The sequence below is a fragment of the Squalius cephalus genome, assembly GCF_949319135.1.
Source record: "Squalius cephalus genome assembly, chromosome: 16".
NCBI lineage: Eukaryota > Metazoa > Chordata > Actinopteri > Cypriniformes > Leuciscidae > Squalius > Squalius cephalus.
In genome coordinates this window covers 2,187,501-2,212,500 of record NC_137137.1, presented here as the reverse complement: position 1 = coordinate 2,212,500, position 25,000 = coordinate 2,187,501, and the positions used below count along the sequence as shown (strand labels likewise).

The 25,000-nt window shown below is 36.2% G+C and overlaps 2 protein-coding genes across 4 annotated transcripts in view; both read left to right on the top strand.

The window, feature by feature from the left end:
• Positions 1–15,637, top strand: part of cltcl1 (clathrin, heavy chain-like 1) — a 58,139-nt gene extending 42,502 nt beyond the window's left edge. For 2 of the 3 annotated variants that reach the window (XM_079896516.1, XM_079896515.1), the window contains exons 24-33: positions 1,008–1,115; positions 1,201–1,368; positions 3,420–3,569; positions 4,898–5,029; positions 6,176–6,286; positions 6,364–6,534; positions 7,485–7,706; positions 9,857–9,883; positions 13,662–13,737; positions 14,849–15,637. In XM_079896516.1, the coding sequence (XP_079752642.1) occupies positions 1,008–1,115; positions 1,201–1,368; positions 3,420–3,569; positions 4,898–5,029; positions 6,176–6,286; positions 6,364–6,534; positions 7,485–7,706; positions 9,857–9,883; positions 13,662–13,737; positions 14,849–14,955 (1,272 nt within the window). In that variant the 3' untranslated portion in view covers positions 14,956–15,637. The remainder of the gene's footprint in view (positions 1–1,007; positions 1,116–1,200; positions 1,369–3,419; positions 3,570–4,897; positions 5,030–6,175; positions 6,287–6,363; positions 6,535–7,484; positions 7,707–9,856; positions 9,884–13,661; positions 13,738–14,848) is intronic. The other variant, XM_079896517.1, reaches the window with a different exon arrangement.
• Positions 15,638–16,942: 1,305 nt separating this feature from the next.
• Positions 16,943–25,000, top strand: part of LOC307174268 (tricarboxylate transport protein B, mitochondrial) — a 19,490-nt gene continuing 11,432 nt past the window's right edge. Inside the window, exon 1 of the mRNA XM_079897992.1 lies at positions 16,943–17,059. Within this exon, the coding sequence (XP_079754118.1) occupies positions 16,993–17,059 (67 nt within the window). The 5' untranslated portion in view covers positions 16,943–16,992. The remainder of the gene's footprint in view (positions 17,060–25,000) is intronic.

The following is a 25,000-nucleotide window of genomic DNA, read 5'->3' as shown; positions in this document are numbered from 1 at the left end:
TTAGACCTATATTGTATTTATATAAAGCGTTCACAGGCAAATTTGCTTAATGTATTTCCCCGGGGTTGAAATCAGGCTCATATAAATGTCAGGAAACATGATTCCAGCTACATGTCAATATCCACTGGATCTTTGGTAAGTTGTAAGGAACTTTATATCGAGTCCAACCTTTAGTTTAAACGGATAATCCCTCGTTTCACTTGCGTTTTCACAGTTTCCCCTGTTAACTCCAGTCACTCCGCAGCTCTTCTGCCACTCAGTCCGGCTGAGGGAGTGTGTTCTGGCGGGAAAGTGACGTCAATGCATTTCCTCTATTGTGTCGTATATCCGAGGGAAACGCTTCTGGAACGAGAACAAAATGTGGGCGGGGCTTGATTTTGTCCGTGTGGAATTGATTGGATGGTTGTGGTTTGCTATTGGCTGATCTCATGTGAGTGACATGTTGCCCCGCCCACATCATCAGAGAAGAGAAGAGATGCTGCAAGAGGAACTTATTCTCATTCAAGATCACCAGGAACATGAATTTAACACAATAATAATACAGATAATACAGACACAATAATAAGCACAGATAACTCATTTATAATAAAAATTGCAATATTCCATAAAAAATATGAATTGTTAATTTCGATTTCATGGCTCAGTTTCCTGATGCACCTTCTCATGCACAGCTCATTTGTAGCATCCGGTCATTATTCAATTCAATTCACATTTATTTGTAAAGCACTTTTCACATCATTTCAAAGCAGCTTTACAGAAAGTGCATGAGTCCATATTACAATTTAGAGTGTCATCAGAGGTAACTTGTGTATTTCAGAAATGTACATATACAAATCACAGTTAGCTAAAAATGTATTAATTTAAAAAATTTAATAATTTAAGGCAGAAACAATGAGCTCATTGAAGTAATGAATACTTGTTAACAAATGATTATGACATTTAGAAAAATGTTGCATTGCAATTATTGAAATCACAACAGTCATGTAAAGTTTAATGTTGGTGTTTAGGTGTGTTTTGCGTGCGTGGATGGAGAGGAGTTCCGGTTAGCGCAGATCTCCGGCCTTCACATCGTCACTCATGCTGATGAACTGGAGGAGCTCATTAACTACTATCAGGTGAACGACCTTCATCATCATCATCATCAGCTCAGTGTGGATGACATCAGTGCATGTTCTCTGACGTCTCCTCTGTGTGTCTCAGGATCGTGGGTATTTCGAGGAGCTGATCGTGCTGTTGGAGGCGGCGTTAGGGCTGGAGCGCGCTCACATGGGCATGTTCACTGAGCTGGCCATCCTCTACTCCAAATACAAACCCCAGAGGATGAGAGAACATCTGGAGCTCTTCTGGTCTCGAGTCAACATCCCCAAGGTACTGACGCATTTCTCAAAGTGTGAGCTGAAGAAATCGTCCTGTAGTGGAGCAAGATCGTAATAATAATACGTTTTATTTATATAGCGCCTTTTCCAGGGCTCAGGGGCGCTTTACAGTGAACAAGCAACTATAATGGTAATAGACAATGATAACAAACAAAACAACAGTAGGTAGACGAGAGTAAAAGTACAGTAAAGGAGAATTGTGTAGATGGGGCAGCAGAATACAGTCAGACACAACGAAATGCAATACAACTTAAGAATGGTAACGTTCAGAAAATAAGTGAGTTTTGAGCATAGTTTTAAAATTCAGAAATAGTATTAACACAACAGAGTGATCGGGGGAGAGAGTTCAGAGTTCATGGGTTCGATTCCCAGGAAATGCATGAACTGATCAAATGTAAACCTATATAAGCGTCTGGATAAAATATGGAAACTTGGAGTGAAAAATAAAAAAGGTAATATCGACTTTTTAATCTCACAATTCTGACTTTTTATCTCAGAATTGCGTGATATAAAGTCGCAATTGCGTGTTATAAAGTCAGAATTTTGAGATATAAACTCGCAATTGCGAGAAATATTCTTGAAATTCGGACTTTTTCTCAGAATTGCATGTTTATATCTCGCAATTCTGACTTTATAATACGCAATTGGGAGATATAAAGTCAGAATTGCATGATATAAAGTCGTAATTGCGTGTTATAAAGTCAGAATTGTGAGATATAAACTATTCTGAGGTAAAAAAAAAAAAAAAAAAAAGTGTCTTTTTTTCCTTAGAATTGGACTTTATATCTCACAATTCTGACTTTATAACACGCAATTACGACTTTATATCATGCAATTCTGAGAAAAGATGTCAGAATTGCGAGATATAAACTCGCAATTATGTGATATAAAGTCAGAATTGCGTGATATAAAGTCAGAACTGCGTGATATGAAGTCGCAATTGCGAGAAAAAAAGTCAGAATTCTGACTTTATAAGACACAATTGCGACTTTATTTCACGCAATTCTGACTTTATATCACGCAATTCTGACTTTATATCACGCAATTCTGAGAAATAAAGTCAGAATTGCAAGATGTAAACTCGCAATTGTGAGATAAAAAGTCGCAATTATCTTTTAAAATGTTTTATTCTGTGGCAGAAACAAGCTTCCATAATAAAAGCGTCTGGCTAATGCATGAATGAAAAACTTTCAAAGCAATATTTTTAGCGCAATTTTCCACCGGACAAATTGCGATTGTTAACTCATGATTTCTGTTCTGTGCGTCTGTGCGCACCAATCTTGCACTTCTATCTACTCCTCAACCAGACCACCTAGAGACTTCGGGTTTTCGGCATTATGTTAAGGAAGGTCTAATCTCGGGAACGCACAAAAAAAATCCAGGAAAAGATTTACTATCTCTTAGTGTTGTGATCCCATGAGGTGAGAAAATTGCGCTAAAACACTCACTGAGTTTTTATTACTTGTTTTTAAATGCTGATAAGTATCCAGTCGATCATCCAAGCCTCAACATTAGCACTGCAGGAACATCACACATCACATTTTCTTTTACATTTCCTTTTTTGTTTCTTTTTTTTGTGTGTTTTAATATTGTAACGTTTGTTTGTAATATTGTAAAGTTGGTTTGCCTGTTATATCTACACTACTGCTCAAAAGATTGGTGTCAGTAAGATGCTAATGATTTAGAAAGAAGTCTCTTCTGCTCACCAAGACTGCATTTATTTGATCAAAAATACAGGAAAAACTGTAAAACATTGAAATATTATTACAGTTTAAAATAGCTTTTTTTTATCTGAATATATATATAGTAAAATGTAATTTATTCCTGTGATTGAATTTTCAATATCATTACTCCAGTCTTCAGTGTCACATGATCCTTCATTCGTTAATTTATTTTATAAAATATATTATATTTTATTGTAATTATATATAATTCTTATATTTTTTCTCATTATATATATATAAGACTATGAATTGTGTTGGAAAGTCATGCTTTGTGTCAAGGTCAGTTGTGTTTATGATGTGCTGTCTTGTGATTGGTCAGGTGTTACGAGCGGCTGAACAGGCTCATCTGTGGGCGGAGCTTGTGCTCCTGTACGATAAATATGAGGAGTTTGACAATGCCATCATAACGATGATGAAACACCCGACAGACGCCTGGAGAGACGCTTCCTTCAAAGAGCTCATCAGCAAGGTGACGCACTGAATATAATCCTGTAGATCAAACCATAGAGCAGCGTCACGGTCAAGGCTTCCTTTTCCAGGGAGAGTGAAAAATGTACATGAATGCAGTCACATTGGATAAAAGTGTTGCATAAATGTGCATGTAAATGAACAAACACACACTCTGATGAAATGTTGCTCTTTCATGGCTTAAAGCTACAATATGTAATTTTGACGCTAGTGGTCGCTAACCTCTTACAATAACAAAGGTGTAGATTGATGATGCATAAGCAGAATTATGGATCTTGTCGTCATGCCGATGGATGTAATAATGTTTATGGGTGAATGCACTGATGTGTTTAACATGACTGTTGTGAAGCAGGGCGCTAGTGCTAATGAGAGACAGATATCAGCGCCACACGCGAGTCCCGCGGATATAAAGAGATGAGGACATTTCATTCTACCGAACGCTAGTGCTGAATAATACTCACACTGGGCAGTTTATTAGACGAATGAAACTTGTGAGGGAACGCGACGCTGTTTCACTCGCTCTACACTATCACACTAAACTGCATTTGAGTGTGTTAAAGTTATAATGTTATTCTGTGTGTTAGTTTGTCTGTATAAGAGCAGTGAGCGAGATCAACATTAGAATAACACACTGATCATATTCTAACATTTCATCATGATGAGCTGTATAACATTGATTAGTTTTATGTACATTTGCGCGTCTCTGTCGAGTGGAAGTTAGCCGCGGACGCTAGCTCTCGGCATCTCGAAAACGCCACGCTGATATTGATCCTCGTTTTAGTTCTCCTTCTGTCCCAAAGTCTGATTGCCATGATCCATAATGTTTGAACAAAACAACAGCGTGAGCACGCCGCTAGACGTAACGCAGTCGTCCACGTCTGTCGCCATGGTTACTACGGCAGTACGAACGGAAACCAGGGATAACGCGGATATTACGTCATTGACAGGCGACAAGTGACGAGCCGTTATTTAAAATTGTAATTTCTCTAAAATTAGAAATCTTTGGGAACTTTTGGGATATTGTAAGTACACAACTGCAGGAAATATATCACACGGTGCAAGTGATTTCTGGATATTTTATTGCAAAAATCTTACATATTGTAGCTTTAATGGAGTTATGCTCAGTTATGCTTCAGGTAATGTCTACTTCTTTGTCTCAGATATTTCTCCCAAATGAGTCAATAGTTGTCATGCAGTAAGAAGCTGTAGAATGATTGTGCATTTGATGAGAAATGTTTGAGTTGTTTGAAGAGAAACATCATCTGCTCTGTGTCTTCGATCTTTATCGATGTGTATTTTTTCCTCTGTTCGCTCGTCTCTCTCGTGAAGGTGGCGAATGTGGAGCTGTATTATAAATCTCTGCAGTTTTATCTGGACTATAAACCGCTTCTGCTCAATGATCTGCTGTCTGTTCTCACTCCTCGACTGGACCACAGCCGAGCCGTCAGCTTCTTCAGCAGGGTACGTCATATACATATATATATATTAATAAATGATGTCCAGCCTAGAAAAATGTACATCTTCATCACCCTTTATTCAAATATTCTAACATTTTTTAAAGATTTTGTAAGCATTTTGCATAGTTGTGATTGGAGTCGATTGTTTTAATAATGCAATGAAACGTATTAAATTGTGGGACATAATTAATTTTTGGCCAGTCTGTCATTTAAAAAGAAATGATGAACACATGCAAAAACAAGAGAGTTAATAACAGTTAATAGTTAATAATTAATAAAACAGTTAATAATAGTTAAAAATAAGATATTAATAACTCATCATTATGTAGTCAATGCATGCTTTTTCCTGTGAGATTCATTTTTTTTCATGCATTTTTTTGTATAGTACAATAAAATCTGTAGTTGTAGTTTGCCTTTTTTTGTCAAATAATTTTGTCAGATAAATTTTAATGTTTTATTCTTCCCTCATATTTAAAATATTCAAAAAATGTTAAATATTTTCGGCGTATTTTGATGGTTTAATTGAACTTGTAGAGTAACTAAGTGCCATCTGAAATTTCCTTCTAAAATGAGTATTTTTATCAAGCTTGTATGTTTATGTTCAGTTATTTCACTTTAATGGCAATGAAAATTACCTAGTAATTGTCATTAAAGTGAAATTACTGAACTTAAATATGCGAGCTTGATAAAAATACTCATTTTAGAAGGAAATTTCAGATGGCACTTAGAGGCTTTTGCATCTGAACTCTTCATATATATATGCAGTGTTATTTTAGTATTGTTGCAGTGCTATATATGCAGTGTTATTTTAGTATTATTTATATACTATTGAAGTATTTATTAATATTTTGAAATATTTTCATATTTTCAGTTTTCATTTTAATTTTAGTTTAACTTTTAGTAATTTTATTTTGAGCTTTTTTTGTAGTATATTTTAAATAGTTCTATTTTGCTTTACTTAAATATCATTTTACTTTTAGTTTGAGTAACTTTTAGAACTTCAACCTCTTTTATTTCAATTATTTTCTACGACAACATTCCTAATGTTTTCCATGTAATATTTTTATGTTATTTCAGCTGTATTTGAGTTAGCAGTAGTGATTTTAACTGCAGTGAGGAGTAAGCCTGCTGTGATGATCTGTGTTTGCAGCTGAATCAGTTACGGCTGGTTAAACCGTATCTCAGATCAGTGCAGAGCCACAACAACCGAGCCGTGAACGAGGCGCTGAACGACCTGCTGACGGAGGAGGAGGACTATCAGGTACACACACTCGTCTTCTTCATCTGTTCTTCATGAGAGCGCAGGGATGTGAAGCGTGTTCCTCTTGTCCTGCTCAGGGTCTGCGCGCCTCCATCGACGCGTACGATAACTTCGACTCCATCGGTTTGGCTCAGAGACTGGAGACGCACGAGCTCGTCGAGTTCAGACGCATCGCAGCGTATCTGTACAAGAGCAACCAGCGCTGGGCTCAAAGCATTCAGCTCTGCAAGAAAGACAAGCTTTACAAGGTACAAACACACTCACACACATCACTCCGACAAGGAATAACAATATATATATATATTTCATTTTTATATTTTATATTGTATTTTTATTTAAATTCAAAGTTTATGTTTTTATGTTCGGCATTTTTAGCACATCAAGTTAAAATAAATGAAAATGATAAATGTTGCTTTGACAAGTTTACATTTTTTAAAATATTTTATTTTATTTCAGTTAATATTTCTTTTATTTCAAGCAACAAAATTTTTATGGTTTTCATTTTATTTTCATTTAACTAATAAATCTCTCTCTCTCTCTCTTTATATATATATATATATATATATACACATTTATTTATACTTTTTAATAGAACATATTAATTATGCAAGACACTAGGTTTCATGATTTTTTTATCATGGTTGTTTAGTCTTTTATGCTTTATTAAAAAATTGATTAAAATTGTTAGATATATATAATATATAATATTTGTTAGATAGTTATATTAAGAATTATATTAATAATAATTTAAATAATAAATGATCTTCCACCTTCTTTTTTTTGTTGCTTCGTGTCTATTGAGGAATGATTTACCCAGAAATGAACATTCTGTCTTTATTAATACATTTTAAAAAAATTATTCTCACTGAAATGTTAAATTTTGTTGTTGTTTGTTTTAATAGTTTAAAAAAAAATTATTTAGTGACTATTTTCCACCCTCTTTTTGATTTCTTTGTCGTAAAGGAAGAACAACAACATTTTTTAATGTAATTAAGTGGCTATTTTTTCATAACTTTCATAAATAAATGTTTTTTTTGTTTTTTTTTTGCTGCTTTGTCTGTAGAGAAATAATTCTTTCATTATTTACTTGCCCTCTCTCATGTATACAAAACCGTATGACTTCCTTTCTTGAACAGAATGAGTACAGCATATATGTCAGGGCGTGACACGTGTGTGTGTGTGTGTGTGTGTGTGTCAGGATGCGATGCAGTTCGCGGCCGAGTCTCAGGACGGCGCTCAGGCTCAGGATCTCTTGCGCTGGTTTGTTGAGGAGGGGAAGCGTGAGTGTTTCGCTGCGTGTCTCTTCAGCTCATATGATCTTCTGGCTCCGGATGTGGTCCTGGAACTGGCCTGGAAACACAGACTCATGGACTTCGCCATGCCTTACTTCATTCAGGTGATGCGGGAGTACCTGAGCAAGGTGCGTATGAAACACACACACACACACTGCTGGAACATTGCTCAAAAAATAAATAAATAAATAAATCAACAAAAATTTATTTCGGTCCTCACAGATAATTTTCCAAAGTAAAGAAAAAAAATATATATACAGTACCAGTCAAAAGTTTGGAAACATTACTATTTTTAATGTTTTTGAAAGAAGTCTCTTATGCTCATCAAGCCTGCAGTTAAAAAACAAAAAAACAAAAAAAAAACATTAATATTATGAAATATTATTACAATTTAAAATAATGGTTCTCTTTTTTAATATACTTTAAAATGTAATTTATTTTTGTGATGCAAAGCTGAATTTTCATCAGCAAGTACTCCAGTCTTTGGTGTCTTATGATCCTTCAGAAATCATTCTAATATGATGATTTGATACTCAGTTATTATCAATGATGGAAACAGTTGTGCTGTTTAATATATTTTTTTGGAATACTTTTTTCAGGATTCATTGATGAGTAAAACGTTAACAGCATTTATTCATAAAAACAGCATTTATTCAAAATAAAAACATTTCTAACAATATAAATCGTTACCATCACCTTTTATCAATTTAACGCATCCTTGTTGAATTAAAGTACTAATTTCTTAAAAAAAAAAATAGTTATTGTTCCCAAACTTTTGAACGGTAGTGTATATTGTTACAAAAGATTTCTATTCTAAATAAATACAGTTCTTTTTAACTTTTTATTCATCAAATAATTCTGAAAAAAGTATCTCAGGTTATAAAAAAAATATTAAGCAGCACAACTGTTTCCAACATTGATCATAAATCAGCATATTAGAATGATTTCTGAAGGATCATAAGACACCAAAGACTGGAGTACTTGCTGATGAAAATTCAGCTTTGCATCACAAAAATAAATTACATTTTAAAGTATATTAAAAAAGAGAACCATTATTTTAAATTGTAATAATATTTCATAATATTACTGGGGTTTTTTTTTGTTTGTTTGTTTTTTTAACTGCAGGCTTGATGAGCATAAGAGACTTCTTTCAAAAACATTAAAAATAGTAACGTTTCCAAACTTTTGACTGGTACTGTATATATATACATAATAACTGTAAAGGGTGTAGGCTGAAACTGGCTCATATACTATTGCATGTCCACCTACTGTATAACATTAGTCAAGGTTTCAAATGACCTTTTTCCTCCTCATGTCTGACCCTTAATATAAACATGCCGTTTCAGCAACTGGATTTTTTTGATTTTTATATAAACACTTTCTCCACAAACAGGACAAACTTTTCTTATACGTACTGGAACAATAGTGTCTTTTCCCTGCGATGTTTAGGAATAATAGCATCAATTTTACTTCATCCACAAGATTTTCTGAACAGCGAGTATGCCGTATTAATGTGTTTAATGAATTTATCCTTATGTTATCACAAAACGGATTTCAGTTTTCGGTAACACTTTACAATAAGGTTTCATTTGTTGACATTAGTTAACTACATTTGAACTAGCAATGCGTTTATTATAGTTCATGTTAATTTCAGCGTTTACTTATACATTATTAAAATCAAAAGTTGTATCTGTCAGTATTATTTAATGGATTATCTAATGGATTTCATTTGTAAACATTAGTTAAATATATTAGTTAATATGAACTAACAATGAACAATACTTCTACAGAATTTATTAATGTTAGTTAATGTTCATTTCAACATTAGTTAGTAACACGGTGATCTAATATGAACAAACAATTTGTACCAAAATGAACAAAGACTAATAAATGCTTTAGAAAATAAATTTTTCAATGTTAGTTGATGTTAACCCTATTGTAAAGTGTTAGTTTAGTCAAATGCTTCTGTGTATCACTATGCTTATATAAAATAAAATAGTGTTTTGCAGTTTATTTGTTCAGATTAAATGCTGTCGCCCCAAATTAAACCCTTAATATTTTAGTGCCTGAAAAATATTGTTCTTCTGATTGCATAAATGAACTTACATAATCTGATAGAGTAGATATCAGAAGATATAACAGCCTCATGTAGATAAACGTACACTATTTAACTTTTGTTTGTTCAAAATTAAAGTACTGAGTCAATACATCATCATCAGTCCTTCTTTCAGACGTGTTTTGCCTGTATTAAAGCTCACATGAGTTTCCTCCTCCTCAGGTGGATGAGTTATCCGGGCAGGTGAAGGTCTCTGACCCGTTCTGTCTCTTTCTCTAGTAGATGTTAGCGCATGTAGAGTTCAGATGCTGCACTCTTTTAGAACAGGTTCCTCAATAGTTTGCTTGATTACCCACAATGCACTGCTCTGTAGCTCTGTTGAGCCTGTTTGTTTGTTTGTGTGTGTGGGTGTTTGTGAGAAAGAGGATTATTCAGATGTATTCAGATTAATTATTGTGATGTAAAGTGGTTCGCTGGTTCAGTCCTCACTCGCTTTCAGCTGTGACAAACATAACCTTTCCAGACTAAAATGAGTATTCATTAATATAACAGGGTCTCTTTAAAGACGCAGTACGTCGGTTTGACCTGCAGGGGGCAACACGTCACTCTTAGATTTAACCTGGGAAAGCCTGACATAATAGTCAGAATTTTTTTTATTATTGATCCTTTAAACAAAAATTGCACAAAAATGTATGTGTTTTTTGTTGAATATCATATTTGATGCATTTTATGGCTCGTATAGTATGATAAAGTATGAATATGGAGCTCGTGCTCAAGAAGGAAAAAGCACCTACATTTTATTGAAAGTCAAAATATGCAATTTGCTGCAGATGCTGATATTTATATGGACAAAAAGTAAGATTTTCAGATGAATTGTAATGTAAATTAATGATATCTCTATAACAGTACAGCAGATACTTACATAACATGCATATAAATATCAATATCTGCCAATAATACGTCTTAGTTAGATGATATTTAAATGGTTTGGATGATGAAAACTCTGTAGTTTTAAAACATATAATGCAATGCAATATAATGATGCTTGAGAGATGAACAAATAAACCTTCCTCAAAAGCCTGATGATCATATTTGATTCTCATGATTTTTCTATAAAATGATGATGGATAATCAAGTAAAGCGAAGCTGCTTCAGTCCAGCTGAAATATTACTAACAATATCAAAGTTATTCTTACGTATATTTGATATGAATCAGGTCAGGTTTCTCAGCAGAAAGACTCGTTAAGCTCGAGCTGAAGGAGGACGTTTGCACAATAAAAGACTTTTACTGGATAAAAGAGTGTAAATGATCAGTCAGAGACAGAAGGACTGGAGGAGATCGAGTGCGACAGGTTTATCAGATCATGTTCATCATTTAGAGGTCTATCAAATATTATACAGTAGGCTGAATATTTATTTCTGTTTTACAATCCGAACTTATGGCATTTATAAAACGCCATTAACCACAATATACAACAATATTTAATAATTAATGATTATAATCACAGTTAGGATTGCATGTCCAGAAGGATATAGCGGCTCTTGCACAGAATAATGTTGAAGTTCAGGTAAATGTAGGTTTTGTTTTTCAGTATAGATGTTACAACAGAGCAGAGAGTCTGAGAGAGTCTGGGAGAATCTGAGGGAGTCTTAGAGAGTCTGAGAGAATCTGAGAGAGTGTGAGAGAGTCTGAGAGAATCTGAGAGAGTCTGGGAGAGTCTGAGAGAATTTGGGAGAGTCTGAGAGAATCTGAGAGAGTCTGAGAGAGTCTGAGAGAATCTGAGAGAGTCTTATGCCTGGCTCACACTACAGGAGTTTTAGGCCGATTTATGCCCGATTTCCCCCTCCCGAGAATCTGAGAAAAAATCTTGTCGAGGACCTCGATCGGTTCCGATGTTCGGCGCAGATTATCTGGTAATGTGAGGCGTTCACAGATCGAATCTTGCATCTCCCGATCTGCTCTCGCACAAATCGGGCTCGCCCCGATCATATCAAACATGTTTGATATTTAAGATTTTAAATCGGGATGAGCAAGTCTGTGATTACGTCAGTGCTGTCAAAAAGACAGCAGGGCTGTGCTGAAGGAATTTCCCTTGAGATAATTTTGAATGACTCAACTCGATACGCGTTTTTATCTCCATTTATTTATTGCTAAATAAATAAGTATTACGCTGTGGTCAGCAGGCACAAAGGCGAGTAACGTTACATGTTCAGTAATGAAACCGAAACTAAAAAGCGCGTTAAAACGAAATGGATTTCAAAATCAATGCACGCGTCACCGTATTTAAAAATGCACATCTAGCTTGTTGCACGCACACATATTATGTCGAAATAACGATAGTATATTATGTTAACATTATTAGCCTAATAATAATAAATCTTTAATCAATATTTAATTGAATGCTGAATGTTGTGCTTTGTCAATTTAATAAAATGAATACTTTAATTGTGACAATTAAAATGATTGAATATTAAATATTAAGTGGCCAATTTTTGTAATAGTATTTATTTGCTATATATCTAGCACCCCCTCAGCACCTGCGTTAAAAAAAAATCTGGCACCGCCCCTGGTTATAACGGCCCACGTATTAAAAAAATGGTCGGGTTTAAATACGGCTCGGGCTCATAATTACAGTTATGTTAATGTGTTGTGTCGGGCCGGGCCCGGACACAATGTGCATGGGCTCGGGTAGGGTCGGGCTTGATTTTTTGGGCCCGATCTAAGCTCTTAACTCAAAGACGGTACCGGTAGGTTCAAAGTCTCTGTGTGTGTGTATGTGTGTGCGTGCGTGTGTGTCTCATGGCAATGCATATCCCATATGTTTCCATGCTTTTCCACTTCAGATCTGCTGCGTGAGATCACGTGAGGCGCTTCCTCTGGCACGATAATCTTAATAACATTTTGTAGTGTGTGGTGCACCGCGATTTTCAAACCTTGTAGTGTGAGCATGTTTAAGATTTGAGGGAAGAAACTCTGCAAAGATTCTCCTTAAGTGTGTGCTGCAACCAGATTTCAAAATCGGTTTGGATTTTAAAACTCCTGTAGTGTGAGCCAGGCATTAGAGGATCTGAGAGAATCTGAGAGAGTCTAAGAGAATCTGGGAGAGTCTGAGAGAATCTGAGAGAGTCTTGAGAGAGTCTGAGAGAATCTGAGAGAATCTGAGAGAGTCTGGGAGAATCTGAGAGAGTCTGAGAGAATCTGAGAGAGTGAGAGAGTCTGAGAGAGTGAGAGAATCTGAGAGAATCTGAGCAAGTATGAGAGAATCTGAGAGAGTCTGAGAGAATCTGAGAGAGTCTAAGATAATCTGAGAGAGTCTGAGAGAATCTGAGAGAGTCTGGGAGAATCTGAGAGAGTCTGAGAGAATCTGAGAGAGTCTGAGAGAATCTGAGAGAGTCTAAGATAATCTGAGAGAGTCTGAGAGAATCTGAGAGAGTCTGGGAGAATCTGAGAGAGTCTAAGATAATCTGAGAGAGTCTGAGAGAATCTGAGAGAGTCTGGGAGAGTCTGAGAGAATCTGAGAGAGTCTGAGAGAGTCTGAGAGAATCTGAGAGAGTCTGAGAGAGTCTGTTTGTTCAGGGGTTCAAGCTGAATTCAAAACAGAAATTAAATATAAGTGTTAGAGGTTTAGAACAAACACTAAGCAGAGGAACATCAACAAACAAACAGAGTTTGAGTTCATTACTTTCACTGTGCTGTTATGTTATTATTTCACATATTCTAATGATGAATACAAGTCATCGTGTTTCTCTAATGCTTCACTGTCTCAAAGCAGCTTTACAGAAAACCATGCATTAAGGCATTAAACAACTGTTAAGTGAATGTGAGTGTATTTTGTCATGCAGCATTTTTTTGCATGTCATGTGTGACATTATTGGTCATTTGCATGTAGTGATGATGATGATGATGATGATGATGATTGGTAAGCTCAGGTTTATGTGTGGATGAGTGTGTGGACAGGGCGTTTGGATGAAAGGACGCAGGGTGACACTTTGACAGTGATGTTGACGTCTTCTGCATCTCTTACAGGTGGATAAACTGCAGGAGGACGAGAACAAGAGAGCGTCTGAAAACGAGTCTCCCGAATCCTCCTCCATAGTCTACGGTACGCTCATGATCAAGCCTGTCCAATGCTGGATCAACACACTCATTTGATCTTGCTTTGATGAGTCAAAAAATAATCCATAACAGGAAACACCTGATGCTCAGAAACTTTTTTGACTCTGTTTCAAAAAAAATTATGATTTCATATTTCACAGATATCATACATGTGAATTTATTGCTATGAATTATATCCGTTATAGGTAATATTCTGATAACTTCTAACTGTTGCATCAAAGTCAGCTTATAATGTTTCTGGTTATTTAAATATTTAACTAATCTACACCATGTAGATTCACCATTATATATGTCAATTATATTTAATTGACATTTAAATTATATTTGAATACTAAATTATATTTATAAAATGTGTTTATGCATTTATTTATGCATTAAACATTTATTTATTTATGCATTTATTTATTTGTCCATTCATTTATGCATTTATTTATTGATGTATTTATTTATTTATTTGTCCTTTTGTTTATGCATTTATTTATTTATTTATTTATGCATTAAGCCTTTATTTATTGATGCATTAAGCAGACTTTATTTGTTTATGCATTTATTTATTTGTTTATTAATGCATTTATTTATTGATTTATTTATTTGTGAATTTATTTATGCATCGAACATTTATTTATTTAGGCAGTTCTTTATTTCTTTTTCTTCTTCTTCTTCTTCTTATAATATTAATATTTTTATTGAATTTTAATAAACTAGGATACAGAGTGTTGCAGAAGTATGTCCTCATGCTTTCATCTGATTGGTTAGTGGCAAGAAAGCCTGTTGAAATGACTCTTCCAGTGCATTACAGTATCATTGAGAAACCACTCCAACCTGTGAGCCAGGACAAATGTTTAATTCATTTCTAGCAGTAGATTCCAGCTTTTGAAACCCTGCATTGTTCCATTCTCTTTTAAAGAAAGCATGTTTTCTCCCCTACAGGTCAGCCTAACCTGCTCTCTGATAAATGATTGTAATTCAGCAGAAACCGGCGTGAGAACCTGCCCTGATACTGAGTGCCTGTGTTGTAGTATCAATCACAGATCAACTTAAAGCCTTCCATTCATTAATGTAAATGTGTGTGTGTGTGTGTGTGTGTGTGTGTGCAGGGCAACAGCTGATGTTGAACGGCAGTCAGACCGCAGTCACACCCCAGCCGGGTTTCCCGAGCTACGGATTCGCTCCTCCTGTGTACGGCTTCAACCTCCAGCCTTAAGTCCCATGCTTTCCTCCCGCTAGGAATTCTGGGAAACGTGTGCCTGTGACACCGAAGCTCGACTGCTGCTTTCAGGAAGCATGAAAACTGTATCCCAGCAATCACACAAACACGCCGCACGAAACGCTCCTTAAACACGCGTGTTGTTCATGACAAACAAGCTGCTCGTTAACTTATGTTTTCCTTTGAATTTGATCAACTATATGGCACTGATGACGAGAGGAGAGATGCTAAACAGAAACGACACTACTCTAAAACCAACCGGTTCGAGTGAACACTAGTGAGGGTGAACGGTACCATGTTTTTAGTGACAGACTCAATTCTTTGGTTCTTTTTTCTGTTCTCATCCTTTTAATTCTCCAGTATTAACTTTGTTTACATTTTAAGTGGTACTAAATTTCAGTTGTACAATGTGAAAATCACAACCGAACGTCTGTGTGTTTAACGCTGCCCACACCGTCTCGACCGCGACATGTTTACTAGGTCAGTGTAGTTGTGCATGATCATCAGTGTTACTGCGAGCCATATGCACTGTCTGTTGTGTAATGTTGTAGTAAAAAGAGACATTAATTTTTTTAGGAAAACAATATGCAAAAAAAAAAAAGTGAGGATGTTTGGGTTGCTCAGCGATGTGTAGTGACTCAGATTGAAGAGTCAAGAATAAAGTTTACATTTCATGTGCCGTTGCTGTCTGTGTCAGTCTCTCGGGTCACTGGAGTTCACTGTGTTGTTCCGGTTGAATGTGGGTTTGTGTGTTTTTCCTGTGGTAATTGCACATTCATGTTGGTTCTTTCTCAATGTTTAACGTACCAGGAAGAAAACCACAGCTGGGATTAGTTTTGCTTTCAGTGTCACGATAGTGGCAGAGATATGATTCAATGTTTATGTTGCAGAAAATAATTTTATATTCCCTAGTACAGTGATGATTCATACTTTAATTTACCATGATACTGTTAGTGTATCTTTATGTATGTATTTTCATGTATTTACATGATACTTCATAGAAACTAAAATTCCCCAAAACTACGACTAGCACCATAAATGTCCAAAAACATGGTATTACCATGGTACATACAAATCCATTGTAGGTTTTTACTTTTATTGGATTTTATTGCATAATGTAACAGTAGCTCCTTTATATCATTCACACTCAGTTTAACAGTCTGGCTTGAGACGCAGAACAGATCGTTGCACTTTATTTAGTGATCAGTGTTTTGCAGGTCTGCTGTATGAAGGTCCAAACCTACAGAAATTGAAAATAAATAATAGGAAAATAAATAAATATAAATATATATATATTTAGTGTAGGGTCCAATTCTCACTATTAACTAGTTGCTTAATAGCATGCTTATAACTTGGATATTGGCTGTTTATTATTACTTATAAAGCACATACTACTTATAACTAAGTACTTATAATGCCTTATTGTGCATAATCATATTCTTAATCATAATCCACCCTATTCCTAAACTTAACAATTACCTTACTTACTATAAATAAGCAGTAATTAGGAGTTTGAGGCAAAAGTCATAGTTTATAGTAACCTACAGTGTGAACACACACACACACACACACACACACACACACACACATATATATATATATATATATATATATATATATATATATGTATTGTATAAATGTTTTTCCTTTATTTTTATATTTTCCCCCACATGTTTTTTCCATAGGCTAATTGAATATTTATTTTATTTATATATTTATGTCTGCAGGTTTGGATGCTTGGACCCTATGCTTATTTCAAACTACAATCTAAAGCTATTTTCTCTCAGTCAGAATCAGATGATGATGTGCTGGAGTTTTAGGGTTGAGATTCGGTTCGGATCCTTAATCGAGTTTCTCTTCTCGAGGGCGTGGCAGAGAGCGAGAGCGAGAGAGAGAGAGAGCGCTGCGAGCCCCGCCCCTGTGTGAGATCTGACTGCTGATTGGCTGAGAGCAGTCTCATGTCATCAGTCTATGATCGCGAGCTGCTCTCGGAAGCAACAGTGCTGCGCGCGTTCGTGAGAGTCTTGACTGAAGATGACGCGTGAACGCGGAGCTGCGAGCAAAGCCAAACTCACTCATCCTGGAAAAGCCATCCTGGCAGGTCAGTTTCACATCATTTCATCAAAAACTACAGATTAATAAAACTGTTCATCCAGAACTGAACTCACGGACACATTTAAGATGAAGTGTGCTGATTTCTGAACTGTTTTCGTCTGAACTTGCGAAAGAAGCTTTAGAAAAGGAGATAAAATACTGAAGATTGAATTTGTGTTGGTTTCTACAGGGAATATGTGTGAATGAATATATTCAGAAAACTACTGTTTTTTTGTTTTTGTTTTGTTTTTTTAGCAGTTTACATGTACTAGATCTTTTGGTAACTAGTTACAGCGGTTTATTAGCCTATATTACCTAATACAAAAACAATAAACACACAAAAAAGTTACTTTACCTGCGAATGCTGTTGTTGACCCATCAAATGATGTTATTTAACGGATAAATCATTACATTATTAAGTTTTAAATTTCATTAAGTATATATACACATATATATATAATATGTGTGTGTGTGTGTGTATATATATATATATCAATTCTCACTAAGTATTTGCTTATTAGCATGTATATTACTAGGATATTGACTGTTTATTGTACTTATAAAGCACATATTAATGCCTTGTATTGTGCATAATTATATTCTACATCCTACCCAATACCTAAATTAAACAACTACCTTACTAACTACTTATAAGCAGTAATTAAGAGTTTATTGAGGCAAAAGTCGTAAATTTTATGCATATATGCACACTACAGATTAGCCAAACTCAGATGAACGTTATATTTGTGCATTAGAGGAGATTAAATATGCTGGTTTAAAGTAAAGGTCAGATGTACACAAGGACACACAGCTGATGTCCTCCAAACAAACCCTGATGCTCACTTATCAAAGAAAGACGGAGATAATACAAGTCCATGACTTTTAAGATAATGAAACTTTGTCAAAGGGTATGAAAGTGTTATACTTAAGTTAATTAATTTCTTAAGGCATTAATAATGATGATGAATTCAGTTATAAAATGAACTTTGCAGAGCAATTGTTTTTTCTTTATTCTTTATAATTATTATTAATAATATTTATAAATTAATAATATGAATAAAAGTATTAATTGCACAGCATCTGTGTCTTTTATCACATGCTCATGCCACTAAGCAACTCAAGCCCATAATATGTTTTTGCAGTGCTGCATAAGAGCATAATTGTAATGATGGTCTTAGAATAGATTCAGTGCAATTATAAAGTAGGTTTGGTCGTTCTGACGGTCTCTCCCTCTACCTGTCTCTGTGAACGCTGGCGGATCCGGTGTGGTGTTCTCTGGGTAATTGGTGAACTACCATCTGGAAACTGTTCGTCTGAAACGAAATGACAGGTTTTAATGTCTGTGATATTTTTCTCTTTATACGCTCGTGTGCTCGGCTCCACTCGTCTGTTATTACACAAACCAGCCTTCAGATGGAAATGCCACGTTTATTTACTGGAGAGAAAATGACAGGCTGGTGCTGGAGTGTTGGGCCCAATTAAAAACATTATATAAAACATTTTATATATATATATAAATATATATATATATATATATATTTATATACACTGAACAAAATTATAAACGCAACACTTTTGTTTTTGCCCCCATTTTTCATGAGCTGAACTCAAAGATCATAGACTTTTTCTATGTACACAAAAGGCCTATTTCTCTCAAATATTGTTCACAAATCTGTCTAAATCTGTGTTAGTGAGCACTTCTCCTTTGCCGAGATAATCCATCCACCTCACAGGTGTGGCATATCAAGATGCTGATTAGACAGCATGATTATTGCACAGAAAGACCACTCTACAATGTGCATGAAAAATGGGGGCAAAAACAAAATTGTTGCGTTTATAATTTTGTTCAGTGTATATATATATATATATATTATATAGCCTATGTTCATTTTAAAATTGAATTATAATCATTATGAACTCCCCGGCCACTTTATTAGGTACACCTTGCTAGTACCGGGTCGGACCCTCTTTTGCCTTCAGAACTGCCTTAATTCTTCATGGCACAGATTTAACAAGGTGCTTAAAACATTCCTCAGAGATTCTGGTCCATATTATCATTAAACTACTATATATATATAATGTTGAATATTATGTATAATAATGCAATGGGGCAATTCCACGCAAAAATGTCACATCCATAACGCCAACTAAATACCATTGCATTGTGTTGGTGTTATGGATGTGACAGTTTTGCGCGGAATTGCCCAATGGGTGAATATTAATGGCTCCTGATAATGCCAAATGTCTGATGTTACCAGTAAAAAGTGGCATACATTATTTTAAATATATCTAGTCTGTGGCCGAGTGCAAGCAAGTTCGTCTAAAATAATTCTGTATTTTTAGCTTCTGAATCATGAATATTTTTATGCTGGTGTCTCTATTGTCCTGTGCATTGGGTTTCCAGCACCAAGTCCAAGCCTAGAATTATTGAAATAATATCGCATCGTGAGTTTCGGTATCGTGATATGTATTGAATTGTGAGGGTATCGTTAGACCCCTAGTTTTGGCAAGAGATGGTCTTGCGTGAAAATCCCAGTAGATCAGCAGTTTCTGAAATAATCAACAACCATGTCACGTTCAAAGTCACTTAAAGGAATATTTCACTTAAAAATGAAAATTCTGTCATCATTTATTCACCCTCAAGTTGTTTCAACCCTGTATGAATTTCTTTCTTCTGCTGAACACAAATGAAGATATTTTGAAGAATGTCGGTGACCAGACAGTTGTTGGACCCCATTGACTTCAATAGAATTTTTTTTCCTACTATGGAAGTCAATGGGGTCCAACAACTGTCTGGTTACCGACTTTCTTCAAAACATCTTCCTTTGTGTTCAGCAGAAGAAAGAAACTCATTGAAACAACTTGAGGGTGAGTAAATGATGACAGAATTTTCATTTTTAAGTGAACTGTTCCTTTAAATCATCTTTTTTCCCCATTCTGGTGCTCAGTTTGAACCGTAAATGTTCAATAAGTGATTTCGATCAGTTAAAACTATGTAAAAATCAGTAGTAAGATTGAAAAGCTCTTTTGTTTGTCGTGTTTCTAGAAGTTCAGGGTGTGTTTGGATCTCGGGTGAGTGGACTAACAGAACAGACGGTTTACTCCTGTACGGTGTGTGTGTGTGTGTTGTTTTCGAGTGTGTTTCAGCTTTCAGCTGATGAGTGTATTGTATTGTAGAGCGGCTCTGGTCTACTGTCATACAAACCCAGCAGTGACCTGGAAACATTTCACACGTTTTACACACACACACACACACACACACACACACACACACACACACACACACACACACACACACACACACACACACACACACACACACACACACAGCATTCCAGAGCAGTTTTCCACAGTCACATGTGTTGAGATTACGCCATTGACAGGAGAACATGTTCACATGTGGGATCTGATTTTAAGGGAACATTCAGGGTTTGAGTTCAACTAAACATAGAATCTAAAACATTATTACCACAGAAAATCATATCCTGAAATTTAAAATTGAAATTGAAATTTTATTTTATTTGCGAGCAATATAGTGACATATGACAAAGGCAATAAAGAAGCATTTGATTCGATCTATACAACAAGCTAAATTCACATACTTTAACAACATCAATCAATCAATTGCTCGAAACGGAGTGGGAAGAAGTCAGACGGTCTGTTGCAGTTAAAAAGGAAAACAAAGGAAGCTGCTTCCTTAATTGTTAACGTTATCATAACTCTCAATTACAGATTTATATATATATACACATATGAAAAAACACAAACATATCTTAAATACACACACCATGTATTACCGCAGGTTACAATTATAGTAATACCAACAGTGGTAATCAGAATACAAGGTAAGATAACACAGCGTATGAATATATGAATACATCACCTGACGATTAAGCCCCGCCCCTAAATATAATATCCTCAAATCATGTTTTGATGCACTGGAATATACATTTTGGGTAACTGTATTTTAAGGTGACGTTGTTACATGTGCTTACTATAGTATAACAGTGAATTATGCATAATTATATGCATAATCTATAGTAAATACATGTAGTCATAACAGTAAATAATGCATAAATTATGTGCATATCTATAGTAAGTCAGTGCTTATTTGAGTAAGTACAATGTAACCACATTTTGAAAATATGTAAAAACACTTAAATATTATATTTTAATATGACACTAGTGTGATCAGCTCACTACCGTGCTCATGCAAAATTATTCAATGATTACTTTGCTTCATCATTCATACTTCCTGCGTATTATTTCTCATATTCATTTTTTTAATATATTAAGGTAAATATAGCTATTTTTAACTGTATTATTATAAAGGTTCATGTTTATTTTAATATTATTCTTACATGTGTTCGTTTAGTGAAAAAAATGTCTTCGGTATTTTAATAAAAACATGTCTTTAATATTTTAGCGAATTTTGCTTTTTTTAGTTTTTGTAGCGTTAAACACTTTTATCTACTTGATACTAACAGTTTAGTTGAAACTGCAGAGCAAATACATAAATATTCAGATATAAGTACTGTAAATATTGAGTATTGTTTGCACTATACTGATAAATACATATTGAGTCCAAAATAGATTTATTTTTGGGACGTTTTCAGTGTGCTCTCAGAACTTTGCACCTCTGTATATGAAATGCTCTCAGGAGGCTCAGAAATAAGCAGATATTGTTGCGATATTTCATGCAGCCATTACGGGTCAGACGTGCGTCGCCCGCAGCGCTTCTGTCTAATGGAGGACCGTCACATCACGGCTATTGTGTTCTCCTCAGCACTCAAGCCTTTGTACGGCTATTGCTGGACGTGTGTGTGTGTGTGTGTGTGTGTGTGTGTGTGTGTGCTCTGTGAGTGTGTGTGCGTGTGTGTGTGTGTGTGTGTGTCTGTGACTATGTGTCTCTCTGACTGTATGTGAGTGTGTGTGTGTGTGTCTCTCTCGGAGTGTGTAGGAGTGAGTGTGTCTCTGTAGTGTGTGTGTGTGTGTGTGTGTGTGTGTGTGTGTGTGTGTGTGGGAGTGAGTGTGTCTCTAGTGTGTGTGTGTGTGTGTGTGTGAGTCTCTCTGTGAGTATTGTCTCTGAGTGTGTGTGTGTCTCTGTGTGTGTGTGTGTGCGTGTGTGTGTGTGTGTGTGTGCGTGTGTGTGTGTGTGAGAGTGAGTGTGTCTCTATGAGTGTGTGTGTCTCTGTAGTGTGTGTGTGTGAGTCTCTGTGAGTATGTATTTGTCTCTCTGAGTGTGTGTGTGTGAGTGAGTGTGTGTGTCTCTGTGGGTGTGTGTGTGTGTGCATACGTACGTGTGTGTGTGTGTGTTTGTGTGTGTGTCTCTGTGAGTGTGTCTGTTTTTGTATATATGGTTTATGAGGACACAAATGTGTATAATGTCATGGTATTACAATGTAAACATGGTTTATGAGGACATGTCCTGTGTGTGTGAGTGAGATGGGTAGGTTTAGGGGTAGGGAGAGTGTGTATGTGTGTGTGTGTGTGTGTGTGTGTGTGTGTGTGTGTGTGTGTGTGTGTGTGTGTGTGTGTGTGATGGGTAGGTTTAGGGGTAGGGAGAGTGTGTGTGTGTGTGTGTGTGTGTGTGAGTGTGATGGGTAGGTTTAGGGGTCAGGTTAGTGTAAGGGGACAGAATATACAGTTTGTACACCATTACGTATATGAAGACTCCCCGTAAACCTCATATATAAGTGTGTGTGTGTGTGTGTGTGTGTCTCTGTGATTATGTGTGTATGTCTCTCTGTGAGTGTGTGTCTCTGTGAGTGTATGTGTGTCACGTGTAAATGTGTGTGTGCGTGTGTGTGTCTCTCTGTGAGTGTGTGTCTCTGTGAGTGTACTGTATGTGTGTCACGTGTGTATGTGTGTGTGTGCGTGTGTGTGTGTGTCTCTCTGTGAGTGCATGTGTGTGTCTCCGTGAGTGTGTGTGTGTCCTGCCGGGAGGCTGCAATTAAGTGCAGTGAGAGCTCGTCTCCTCTCGGCACCGTGTTTCTGTTCTCCTCCGTTCATCAGCGTCTCTCCCTTCATTCTCAATCACTCGCTCTCCTGTCTGTCTCTCCCTCAGACTCAGTCCCCCGTCTCTCCTCTGCTCGTGTGTGTGTGTGTGTGTGTCCGAGCTCCACCTGAGAGTTGCTCACGCCGGCCCTCGAGCTGATCAAACAGCAGGAATTTATAGAGCTGTAATGTCACCATTTGCTTCATCAAGAAACATGAAAGGAATGATCCATCTGTCATCGGCCTTTAATGTAACGCCAGAATCCTGAAACACACATTCCTCCGGCGGGAATCTCCACATCTCGTTAAAACAGCGACTTAACTAAGAAAAATGAAGATTCTGTGATTATTTAGTCACTTTAGAGTCTGTATCACTTCATTTCTTCTGTGAACTGAAAAGTTTGGGGTCAGTTATTTAAATAAATGATTTCTTTTATTCATTAAGGACACATTAAATTGATCAAAAGTGACAGTAAAGATATTTATAATGTTACAAATATACAATTTAAAATAAATACTGTTGTTCTGAACTTCCTATTCATCAAAGAATAAATGTATCACGCTTTCCACAAACATACAAACTGTTTTTAATATAATTTAATATCATATTAGAGTGATTTCTGAAGGATCATGTGACACTGAAGACTGGAGTAATGATGCTGAAAATTCAGCTTTGATCACAGGAATAAATGACATTTGAACATATATTCACATAGAAATAATATAATAATATTTCACAATTTTTACTGTATTTCTGATCAAATCAAGCAGCCTTGATGAGCAGAAGAGACTTACGGAAACATTAAAAAATTGTACTGACCCCAAACCTTTAAACAGTAGTTTATGTAGATGAATTAGAAGAATATTCAGAATATCCTCTTTGCCATATAATGGAAACCAATGCAGGTCTATTACGCTCCAGAAAGTACAAATATAAAAATATTGCAAAAAAATCATAAATGTAGTCCTTATGGCTCATGCACTATGATAACTATCATAGTGCACATGTCACACTGTTATGGTGTTTCTCTGCTATTTTTGGACCTCAACCTCCTAATTCACTTACACTGTATTAAAAAGAGCAGCGTGAACATTCTTCAAAGCGTCTGCATTAATGCTCCGTGGAGAGTCTGAGGGGTTTATAAAGACATTTTAGGGTGAATAACCTTTTTAACCAAATATAGATGTTGTTGGTGTTTTACTGTAGTATTTCTACCCGTGTTGAATGCTGAGTGTGTGTGTGTGTGTGTTTTATTGAGGTGTGTGTGTTGTGACTGATATTTCAATAGTGGCATTAGAGTGGCGTGTGTGAAAACGAAAGTGGTTATTCCTGAAACACACACACACACACACAGAGCGATGGCTGGTTTGTGCTCGTGTAAATCAGTGTGTTTCACTGGCAGGTCTCAGATGTGCCGTCTGGTAATTTCCTGGCGTTCGCTGTTTCTGTTTCACGCGCAGACGAGAGTGTGTTTGAGCGCTTGGAAAGGCCTTTAGCTTGATTTATGACGCTTCAGGGTGAAGAGACCAGCAGTAGCTCATGAGGTTATTGATTAGCTGCTTTAGCAGCTGTGTGTGTGTGTGTGCGTGTGTGTGTGTGTGTGCGTGTGTGTGTGTGTGTGTGTGTGTGTGTGTGTGTGTGCGTATGTGTGTGTGTGTCTCTGTGAGTGTGTGTGTCACGTGTGTGTGTGTGCGCGTGTGTATGTCTGTCTGTCTGTGTGTGTGTGTGTGTGTGTGTGTGTGTGTGTGTGTGTGTGTGTGTGTCTGTGAGTGTGTGTGTGTGTGTGTGTGTGTGTGTGTGTGTGTGTGTGTGTGTGTGTGTGTGTGTGCGTATGTGTGTGTGTGTCTCTGTGAGTGTGTGTGTCACGTGTGTGTGTGTGTGTGTGTGTGTGCGTGTGTGTGTGTGTCTGTCTGTGTGTGTGTGTGTGTGTGTGTGTGTGTGTCTGTGAGT